Below are 12207 nucleotides of genomic sequence, written 5' to 3' on the forward strand. Positions count from 1 at the left end.
GAATAATTGTACTTTTTGAATAAACAGCATATGTAGCCGTATCTTCATGTTACGTGTTTTGTTTTATATTGCATAATATACAAACTGTTAGGTTTAGGGGCGGGGTTGGGTTGGGTTACGTGCACAAATTGTGCATACGAAATAATACAAAATATGACGTCTGAATAAATTCAAAATCATTACACCCAGTGTTGGGCAAGTTACTCTGAAAAATTAGTTACTAATTACATATTCAATAATGTAATTAGATTACTGTACAAATAACTCTCTCCAAAAAGTATTTAATTATTTATTACTAATTACTTTCTATATCCTATCAATACTACAAATCAACCTTGATTAGTTAAGTGATTCCAGCATAGACATGAAACGTCTATTTCAATTCATTCAAATAAATAATATAAAACTACATAAAGTAGTATTATGAACTGACCAAAGTATTACAAATGTGAGAATTATACACTAAAGAACAGATTTTAAATTTAGACTTTAAATTGTGATGTCAATTCCACTATTACACACACATTTATTACACACAGTATTTAGTTTAATTACATCAGAAGTAACTATAATTAAATTACAGAAAAAATCAGAGTAATCCCTTACTTTACTTTTTCAAGGGAAAAGTAATTAAATTACAGTAACTAATTACTTAGTAACTAGTTACAACCAACACTGATTACACCCAATATAATAAAATATGGTGTTGTTAACGTTACTATTGTCACATACAGTTCGTCTCTTTAGCGCCCCCAGAAGACTTTTGTCTCTCAAAACTGTAGCAATATGTACCTGATGGTACGTATTTTGTGGCACTGCAAAAAGTGTACAGAGTTACGTATTTCCTATGAAACCAGGTTGAAAACCAAACATCACTGTATATCGACCGTCTCCTACATCCACAGTACCTGAGCCCTAAAGCCCGATAATTCAGTCTCCAGAGTGACATGAGTTTTTGTAGCCAGCTAACAGCAACTGTGCCTGCGACTAATCCGAGATGAAGGAGGAGGAGTCGATCAGATAGGACTTACCACATACAACTGCTTCCACAAAACAGACCACTCCTGTAGTGTAGAGGTGACCTCTGTCACAATGGGGTCTTCCAGTGGGACCACCGTCTCGTATTGGCTGCAGAAAAACATACAGACCATAGGTTAGTGTGGTCGATTGCGGTTAAAGGTATTGTATCTATGCAGACTATATTAGACAGTAATACCAGTAATAAGTACTTTGTATCCATTATCAAATATTGATTGATATGTCCCACCCTAACTTCCTGTTTCAACAGGAAACACATCAACCAGAAAAGAAAATCGCATTTGTCAAACCATTTAAATGAGCCGTTAAAATAACAATGGACACAGAGGTATTATCTGTAAACCAATTCTAAATTCAATTCTGCTTTCATCGCTGCTTCATCTTCCTGCTGTCTCTTTAGCTCTCACAGTCCATTTATCTTCACCATTCTGTTGTACCTCCAGCCCACCGGTGTCCTTCCTCTGCCCTTCTCTGACACACTGTGGAAATAGATTGATCTCTGTGTTCTGCTTTATCATCACATGTGTCCAAAGATTCCTCCTTTCACAGAGTCATTTTCCTTCCGCTTAAGAAGATTCTGATGAAACGCTACAATTTGATCCCGGGACACGTGTCAGACGACGAGGCAAAGTCCACATACTAAAATTTAACTGCGACGTTTGAACGTATTGCGATGTATTTCAAAATGAAATGGAATATGTAATGAAAAAAACAGAGGACTCCAGGGATGTGCTTTACTGCGCTGCCTGCACACTATAAAGACGAGCTCATGCATGCGTGTGCACGTGAGCTGCGGGAAAACTGTGAAGATCTACATGCAATGCCATGCGAACACCTGCGTAAAACACTGGAAGACATCAAAAGCTTAAACAAACAGTAGAAGCTGTTGGCTGACAGCCCCTCACGAGCAGTTTCTCGTGATCTTAGAAGAGAAGTCCCTGTGGGACTGACAACCCAGAGTTACTCGCTGTTTTCCAACACACGCTTAGTACTGTTGAACGGCGGGTGGTTCATGCTTTACACATATTAAGTAGCTTGTCACTAAATCTGGTGAATCTTATTTATGCAAGTGCATAAATCTGTAAGCTCATGAGTCTTTTCATCGATCTTTGAATTATGAAAAATAGACTGAAATGTTCAAGAACACTAAACACAAAAAAGGCAACATTTATCGGCAACAAACACTAAAATCTTAAAAGATATACCTAAGTTATGGTTATCCAAAGTCGGCTGATGGCTATGATTTTTAGAAACTTAATTTTTAAATCTTGCATCACATATGGCCATTAAGTCCAGGAAAAAAAATAAAAATTAAGTGACTTTATGCTTAAAAAATATCTGCAATTGGGGTGAGGACAAAAATCATTAAGCTTAATTCAAGTTAGGTTAAAACTTGTTAACTTAAGTTTATTGAATTAAGTTAAAGCATGAATTAAGTTGATTTTTCTTACCCCATTGGCAAATATTTCATCTTGTTTTAAGCATACACATTTTTTTCAGAAAACAAGACTTAATATCCTATGTAATTTTACTTCTCAACTAAATCTACCTTGAATTTTTAGGCTTTTATACAGAAAACAAGACAACAATACTTAGTAAGAAATAGCGTTTTTTTGCAGTAAACACCGTTAATATCAGACACACACGTCTAAAGAGTTGATGTTCAATATTGCACCAATATATTACGGCAAGAGTTGCTAAAAAAATAATCATAAAAACATTTTATGATGTAATATGCAATTATAAGATCATCTAGACTCAAGTGTCATTAGCATTAACCTTTTAATATTTTTTGTTATTCACTCTGTCATTAAAAAACACATTTGTGTTACATGTTTGAAAAAAGAAACAACTTGACCACATTAATCTGTGGCATAAACACTAACGATATATATACAGTGAGGGAAATAAGTATTTGATCCCCTGCTGATTTTGTAAGTTTGCCTACTTACAAACAAATGAAGGGTGTATAATTTTTATGGTGGGTTTATTTTAACTGATAGACACAGAATATTTAAAAAAATCAGGGGAAAAAAATGTTATATAAAGGTTATAAATTGATTTGCATTTCAGTCAGTGAAATAAGTATTTGATCCCCAAGCAAAACATAACTTTGTACTTGTGGAGAAACCCTTGTTGGCAAGCACAGAGGTCAGACATTTCTGATAGTTGGTCACCAGGTTTGCACATGTGTCCGGATACATTTAGTCCACTCCTCTGTCAATTTTTAAGGTTTCTTGGCTGTCGCTCAGCAAATTGGAGTTTTAGCCTCCTTCACAGAGGTTCTATAGGACTAGGGTCTAGAGACTGGCTAGGACATTTAATGTGCTTCTCCTTAAGCCACTATTTGGTTGTCTTGGCAATATGTTTTGCGTCTTTGTCATGTTAAAGGCTCATCCATGACCCATCTTCAGTGACCTAGTTAAGGGGAGGAGGTTCTCGTCCAAGATTTTACGGTACATGGGCCCGTCCCTCAGCCCCTCAATGCGGTGAAGTCATCCTGTATACCTGTAGCAGAGAAAAAGCCCTAAAGCAGAATGTTTCCAACACTGTGCTTCTCTGTAGACATGATGTTCTTGGGCTCATAGTCAGCATTTCTCTCCCTCCAAACACAGGAGTCCATTTTGGTCTCCAGCAGTGCCAGCACTTTCGCCAAAGCCTTTTCTGAATCATTTTTATGTTCATTGTCAAACTTAAGACGAGCCAGGCGGGCCTTCTTGGGCAGGAGGACCTTGCGGGTGCTTCAGGATTTCAGTCTACTGTGGCATAGCGTGTTACCAATGTGTTACCAATGTTTTGCTTGCTAACTGTGTTCCCAACTGTCTTGAAATCATTAACAGGCTTCTTCCGTGTAGTTCTGGGCTGATCTTTAACATTTCTCATGATCATCTTTACCCCATTGGGGAAATATTGCAGGGAGCTCCAGAACAAGGGCATTTGATAGTTATTTTGTATATCTTCTATTTCCAAATAATCACACCAACAGTTGTCTCCTTCTCACCAAGCTTCTGTCTGTAGCCTATTCAAGGTTTGTGCAGGTCTCCAATCTTGTCGCTGACATCCTTTAAAACCTATTTGGTCTGGACCATGGTGTTGGAGAGGTTGAACTGGAAGATACAGATTCTGTTGGCAGGCATCTTTTATATACATAACAAGCTGATTTAGGAGTACTTTCTTAAAGTGACAGGACTAATCTGTGGTCCATATAGGCACATAACCAATCTGTGGAGCCAGAATTCTTGCTAGTTGGTAGGGGATCAAATACTTATTTCACTGACTGAAATGCAAATCAATTTATAACCTTTCTATAACATTTTTTCCCCCTGATTTTTTTTAATATTCTGTGTCTATCAGTTAAAATAAACCCACCATAAAAATTATAGACCCTTCATTTGTTTGTAAGTAGGCAAACTTACAAAATCAGCAGGGGATCAAATACTTATTTCCCTCACTGTACATGGTATAAACACTATGTGGTATAAACACTAGATATGTTGTATAAATACTAGAAAAACACGACATATTCTCGTAAGCAAAATAGCTGAATGAAGTCTTAAAAACTAAGATCTAAATGTCATTCTATGGATAGACAGACACACACAAACACAGACAGTCAAGCAAACAGATATTACTGTAAAACAGAATATGTAAATAACCTACTTAACCTACTTGACAGAAAACTATTAAAAAAATGTTAGTATCGTAATCGGATAATGTCGTTTTGATAAATTAATTACAAATAATATAATTTATGCTGGTCTTATAACACACTGAGCTCAATATCTAAGCAAATATTTGAACACGCTACAAACAAGAGTACACGCTTCCAAAAGACAAAAGGAACTAAAAAAAACACTTGGACACTAAAAGTAAAAGGAAGAAACACAAAATGTCTTCTCTTTTAACAATATCCATTTCTCTTCTGTACATTTTTCGTGCCCCACTGAGTGAAGAGCTTTGCAAGTATAAAGATTCTTATCCAGTATAATGTTTCTTACCCCCTGTTGGCGACGACGGCCTTCTTCAAGTGGACGTAGCTGGCCGGGAAGATTCCCTGTGGAGCAAAAGGGAAGAACATTAGATCTCTGGTACTTCAACTACAAGCTAGTGCTTCAATGACGAGAGGAAGATAGTGTCCACTCAGTCACGGGCGTCTCTGTGATCTTGACCAATCAGAAGACTATTCTGGTGGCCCTTCTTGATGTAGATCGTGTCATAATCTTTACTGGTTTTTGCTTGGTTTAGCCTGAGGGAGGTTTATCTCGTGCGGAGGACCAGGAACTCAAGTGAACTCAACTTGACGTGTCAACGCTCATGCTCCTTTGGAGTTGAGAACTTTTTCATTTCAGACTGGTTGTTGAAGGGATCAGTGTCAAGGGTGCAGTTAGTTGAAGTAATGCGAGCTGACTAAATAACAGTTGCGACTTAACCACTAGTGGCAACCTTCAGGTTTAGCAGCATTTAACAGCAGTTCCCATCGTGAACCGTATAAGTATTTAAGTATAAGAATATGACTGCATCCAATGTAGACGAGAATATAAATACTGGTTGTCACCATGATCAAAGCCATAGAAACTCACAGGATCTTCAGTAGGAACAAATAAATTGTGCATATAAATGTACAACATATACTGTGGTACACAATATATTGACATACAGTATATAACAATATAGCATCCTATCACGGAATCGCTGCCGATTCCCACCTCAATACAACTTAACACCGTATTGAAATCCTCTGGAAAGTTCCTGCCTAAAAGTTTGTAAATCATCATTATTTTATGATGCATATTTGAGTGATTTCAGCCAAACGAGATTTGATGGAATTTGTTGTAAAACAACTTTAAATGTCTATCTGTATACTTCGCTTACAGAATAAACGAGTATGTGAAGCTGCACCAACAAAATAAAGAGCGAATGATGCATGTTAGATGTGTAATTGAGGCTTTATCTTTCTATTTTAACATTCTTGGGCTGGCACATGGGTTTATGGGAAACATGGTTTTGTGGGACAAGCCCATCGCTTTATAAACCAGCTGAGTGAGCACTATGTTCAATACAATAATTCTGACCTGACTGATTAATTCTTGACCATTTTTTACATTTGTCACCCGACTATATTATTCTGCATTACAACACAAAGCCATTCGGACAACAGAACGTGACGTTCAAAGTAAACATCTCAGCTGAAGAATCCAGATGGTGGAGTTCTGGCCACATGCAGTTGTTGTCTAATCGTCTTTGCTTGTTGACTTTCAAAAGGTCAGATTCATTAGTAATCGAGGACACCAAATGCTCTCGAACAAACTTCCATCTGCTGGGGGGGATTCCATATGCATGCATGACAGGTCAGCATATGTTATTATTCATGAGATGGGTGGTCGCCTGCTAATCGGCTCTTTACATAAAGACCGCCTGTGACGAGGGAGGCGTGACGAGAGCCGTGGGAGGAGGAAGCGATTGATAATGAGTGTCAGCTGGGCACCACCGGCCTCGTATCTCTCACGGAGGAGATCGGAAGCATAAAAGGACGAACGGCAGGTAAATTGGTATTTGCACAAATAGCCTTTAGGTCAAAGTAGTCTACAGTATGAAGATGATATAGTCGAGGTTCTGTACAATTAATGTGAATCTAATGAGTACATGTGCTGTTGAGCTTAAAAAAATAAAAAATAAAGAAAGAGGTGGCGAATTCGTATGAATTTTTACGATGTGAATCGCACAAAAATGCACTGAAGCTCCTCCCCTAGACCCACCCCTAAACCTGACATCACTGGCACGATAGCAACGCACAAATATTATTTTTTTTATTCTTACGAATTAGACTCCTCAAAATATAGTTACGAATTCCTGAATTCGACAAAAAATGATGACCTGAAATAAGTTCACAACAAGACTCATGAGATTCACCCAAATACCACAAGAAATGTAATGTTTCATTTTGTAAATGAAAACAGAAAAAAGGGTATTGTGGGAAAGATCAAAAGAACCAGAGCTTGGAAAAAGACACTGCACTTACTCATGAGGGGTTTGATCAATAATTCAAGCTGAAGGCGAATTGGCATTTCCCCACTTCGTATGAACAGATCTATAAGGACACTTTATCATACACGATATCATATGTTTGCTTGCATTCTGAAAGTGTTGCGCGACCGTGGAATCAGGTTGCAGAAATTATGAAAGCGGTCTTAAAGGCCCAGTGTATAAAATTTAGCGCCATCTAGTGGTTGCTAATTGCAACCAACAGATCATTCCCCAAACCGTTCGAAGCACTATGGTGGCTGACACAGAACTAAGATGTCATCATGTTTTCACTTCTTTGAACGACATGGTGAATTCCATGCAAGGGGAACCCGCGGTATATGTAAATAGAAATAGCTCATTCTAAGGTCTTAAAAATTGTCTTTATACACCTCTGAAGACATTATGTATATTATATTTTATTGCATTTCTGTCAATAGATCCTCCAAAAAATTACATGTTTGACCTTTAAAGTTAGAAAAATGTATATAAACATTGTTCAAATGTTGTAATGCATGTTCCTGGTGTTATTGTGTGCAATATTTTATTTTATATCAAACAGAATATTCAAAGGGAAACAATACCTGGACTTAAAAAGTGGGCTTTGATATTACTGGTTAATAATATCCTACCCCGCTCACACAGCTTTGACCAACAACATTTATTATGAATGTAAATGCGAAAACACTTTAGCACAGTAGTCTTAATGCATGTAAATGCAGATAAAATGCTCTTTCTAAAGTCTGCCATTACATCCACTGACGCATTTCCACTAAGGCAACCAAGTTTACTTAAAGGGATAATTCACCTAAACTACAAGCGAAATTAAGATACACTTACTGTAACAGCGTTCACTTATTAAAATCATTTCCGGTAGTTACTCTTCCCTCGAGTCTGTGAAACACAGCAACTATTTGTTTGCTTAAAAAAATTCTAATTGAACCTAGATACTTTCTTAATAAACGTCTCTGTCGTTGTGGTGCATGATTCATCAGTCGGCTCATTCAAAGACATAAGCCTTGCAATGTTAAATGAAAATGTTATAACTTTTTTGCCTCTTCTCTTCTGCTGAATGTAACCAAGGCCGACTGAGTGAGTAAAAATAATCATCAGGAACATGCACTTTGCTGCGTTGCATAAAACCGCAGATGCAGGATTTTCTTCCTTAATATCTCATTGGAATCGTGACCGCATTGCATTTGGATGCTTGAATGACAATGTATAAAGACACAACATTTGTTTTGCAGGTGTATGATTATTATCACCGGAGAAGATAAACTGTGTTTAAAGTTCCTGTCTCATGAAACATTATAAATGTGTAATGTCGGAGCGTAGGAGTGATTTATACTGTAAATCTGTAAAGATGTAGAATGGACTAAAAAGGAATCAGAAACGCCTTGAAACATACAGTTTTCTTTGATGTGTTGTCGTAATTTACACTGAAACAGAAAGTTAGGACGGGCCTTATTTAATGGCTCATCCCACTTTTAAAATAGCCAATACTATTTAGTTTACCTCACAGAAATTTAATGAGAATCTGAAATGAAGTAAATATTGGAGGAAGGGAGAGAATGTAAGTCTTGAATTATACCTCTAAATGTGAACATTGTAAAGTCGAAAAACTTGATTTCATGGGGAATTTAACGACCAGGGACAGTGTGAATGTCCTTCGAAATCTCCACATTGCTCCTTTATTGTTCAAAATGTTAATGAATCGGTCATATTCGTTTAAAAATTGTTACTAAAAATGTTCACGTTTATTTGAAATTTAAAAAAAAAAACGTTTACATTCATTTAAATAAATAATGTTAATAAAATGTTAGAAATGCTTACATTCATGTTAAAAACACAAGCAAGCAAGGTGAAGTGTTTAATTTATATTGAAGTGTTATTTCTTCTATTATACAGTAGCGTTAAATCTACAGACACCTTTAAGACTTAAAGAACAACTCGCTTAATTTTTAAATCTCTCCCACCTGTTTCCATTAAGTTATGTAACTACCCCCCCCCCACACACACTTTTAATAAGTCAATTAATTCCCCATGAATAAAGTCCCTACATTTAGTTATTGTTATAAACACACCGCTTCACTCATTAAAACATCTAATCAGGCATAAATTGTGTTTGTGAACAGCATTTAATGTCAATTCAAATCACTTTTAACTCTTATATAGGTTTTGTAAATATTCAAATCTAAATGTACATCACCAACTTGATCGGTTAACCTGTTGCTCAAACTAAAAACACTAAAAACACTGTAAACCCTCAGAGCCCACAAACAATATTAGCTGCTTTCAAAAATAGACAATCGTGTTTTTTTCTTTATATTACATAACATTTGTTAATGACTTAATGATTGGTGTCTTCATAAATAAGCAAACACAGGAAATCACCACAGAAAGTGAAAATCCCATAACAACAGGCATGAAGTGAAGTCTTGCAGACTGACCTCTAGAGATATATTTAAAGAGACAGTGACAAAGCAGGGGCAATTAATCTGGGTAAAAAACGCGATCTTTTCCTGTCTCAATTCATCTTGATATAAAGGCAAGGTCTGTGTGAGGGACTGTCTAGTGCTCCCCTGTGTCACCCCCTTTGACCTCACTTCCTGCGCGACGGCAGGTTACGTTTCCTCTCTGTCATAAGGAGTGATGACCTGTTCTAATCGGCAGGAATTCCTCTCTTGAGACCTGTCTGACTGTGGCCTGGATTCTGGAATAGACGCTCTCGTTCTTTGGGAAAGATGCCCCAGATTTTAGTTTAAAAGAAGAAAACTTACTATACCAGTCCTGTTGTTGATTTTTATCAATTTAAAGGGACAGTTCACCCAAAAATGAACATTCATGACTTTCTTTCTTCTGCAGAACAGAAAAGAAGATATTTTGAAGAATGTTGATAACCAAACAACATTGACCCCCCCATTGACTGAACACAAAACCACATTTCTCAAAATATCTTCTTTTGTGTTCCACACAATAAAGAGTCATATACAAGCTTTGAGGGTAATAAAATATTGACAGAATTTGTATTTATTTTACTACAATCACAGGATGATATATTTCACCAAATTTGACACCACAAAACTGTTCATAAAACTTTATTATTTGAACGTGTTTCTGAACACTTCAATCACCACAAAACAGACAAAGACCGACTTAAACTGATGGAAATCATTTACAAACACTTCCCACTGCATCTTTTGTCGCAGGCCGTTCACAATAGAGAAAAACTGTCATAATTGCAATGCATGACTGAAAACTGTGTAATTTAGCAAAAAAGGACAAAATGCACTGGAAAAGCTTTCATTATATCTCCAATGTGCCCTTGTCTTTTTTGTCAGTACTTTCAGTGGAAAACCAACACCATGGGCGTTCTGAATCCTTGCGTGTCAATCAAACCAGCCCATATTGTTTGCCGTATTGTGTGCTATCCGTGCTAATCTTGCCAGGCTGTTTGTTTTTCTTGTCTTGGAGGCGGTAAAATATGTTGTGCCTTTTAGTTTCACCAGACGATGTGCTGTCGGGTGACATTCAGACTGAATTAAAGTTAGGAGTCGTGCCAATCAAATATTAAAGTCAAAGTGAGGTGCACTCCGCAATACCGAGGAACCTGAATTGATCTATTATCAAATGATTGCATGGTGAAAAGTAGGTGTGACATAACAGAATCTGCAGTCTACATCAGGTCTGCAAAATGCGAAGATGTTTCTGGTCCACAACTTTTTGTGTCTTAAACCACTCCATAAACTAAACAAATTGACTAAAACAGCAGTTTGAGATTTCCTCTGATATTTTAAATGTGTAGTGTGTCATGTATTGGGTGCTAAAATAACATTGGTTCTGGGTCAACTGATGGCATGAGGTTGGGGTGGGATGATCGTTTAATGATTTTTGCCAAAACCGTGCAGAAATAACTTTGGGTAATCCACAATTTTGCCTCTATATCGTCATCTCTGTTTGAAATGTAAAATTGCAGGTTAGTTTGCGTACTAGTCTTTATGTGAGTTGAAGTCAAATTACGTCAAACTGACCTTTCATGACACTCCCACGAAATCGTACGACAGCTCAGTTAATAAATAATCATTATAATCCTACTGTTGTGAATCGGGTTAAGGTAAGGAGACAGTTTTGAAAACAGACTGTTTACATGCCTGCTCAGTTACCGTTTTTATTTATTTTTAATAGAGATGAACCGATATATCAGCCAATAATCAATATCTAAAAGCATTTTTTTACGGTTGATAGTTTAAAAACGGCCAATGATCAGGGTGGATATATACTGTCAATCAAAAGAGGCAAATCAAAAGAGGACTGGAAAAAGTAATGAATTTGTGCTCTGTATATAAAAAATATTAAGAAACGTCACCAGTTTAATGTTCAATAATAATAGTCAATAAATGAATTAATAACATTCAGAAAGTTAAGAAAAATGTAATCATCAGAATTGGTATCGATATCGGCAGATACCGGTTGACGGTATCGGTGGAAAGAATTAAATAATCTCAAATTTTTTAACAAAAAAGTTTAAGCTTTCGAAAATTCATGAAATGGACAACATATGGTCTCATAAAATTTTCAATCAAATTATTAATTGTTTATGTCACGACTGGAGCGTGGAGAGAAGAACCCAAGCGCAGGCAGGCAGTGAAGGGGTTAACAGAAAATATTTATTACAAAAACACACAAAACAAAACCCACGAGGGGGTATAAAACAGGAACCAAACTAAGAAACAAACTTGAAATAAAAGACTTCCCACGGGGGGGCAAAATGAAAACAAGAACACTAAACTAAACTAAGGACACGACCAAACGTCTTAAATCAAAAACACAACAGGGTAGACCACAAGACTCACGGAACAAGGACAAGGCTGGAAACAGGAACACTGGACAAGGCACGGAATCAAGACGACAGACATGAACACGGTACATAAGAACAATCCACGAGCACAGGACAAAGAAACATGAGGGTATATATAGGCAAGACAAACAAGGGATAACGACATGGGGCAGGTGTGGGTAATTAAACACTCAGGGGAAGATAAAGAGGAAACGAGAGGAATGGGGTGAATGACAAGACACTGGAGAGAACGTATATTATTGTCAAAAGGACAATAATATGTTTCTCTCCACACATAACCAAAAGCTTTG

General features: G+C 36.8%; 1 protein-coding gene across 1 annotated transcript in view; it reads right to left on the reverse strand.

Moving 5' to 3' along the window:
• Window positions 1–1016: 1016 nt before the first annotated feature.
• Window positions 1017–12207, reverse strand: part of LOC130549232 (dedicator of cytokinesis protein 3-like) — a 64227-nt gene continuing 53036 nt past the window's right edge. Inside the window, exons 4-5 of the mRNA XM_057326451.1 lie at window positions 5037–5092; window positions 1017–1128 (exon numbers count right to left, since the gene is read on the reverse strand). Of these exons, the coding sequence (XP_057182434.1) occupies window positions 1017–1128; window positions 5037–5092 (168 nt within the window). The remainder of the gene's footprint in view (window positions 1129–5036; window positions 5093–12207) is intronic.

The sequence above is a fragment of the Triplophysa rosa genome, linkage group LG25 (assembly GCF_024868665.1).
Source record: "Triplophysa rosa linkage group LG25, Trosa_1v2, whole genome shotgun sequence".
Taxonomy (NCBI): Eukaryota; Metazoa; Chordata; class Actinopteri; order Cypriniformes; family Nemacheilidae; genus Triplophysa; species Triplophysa rosa.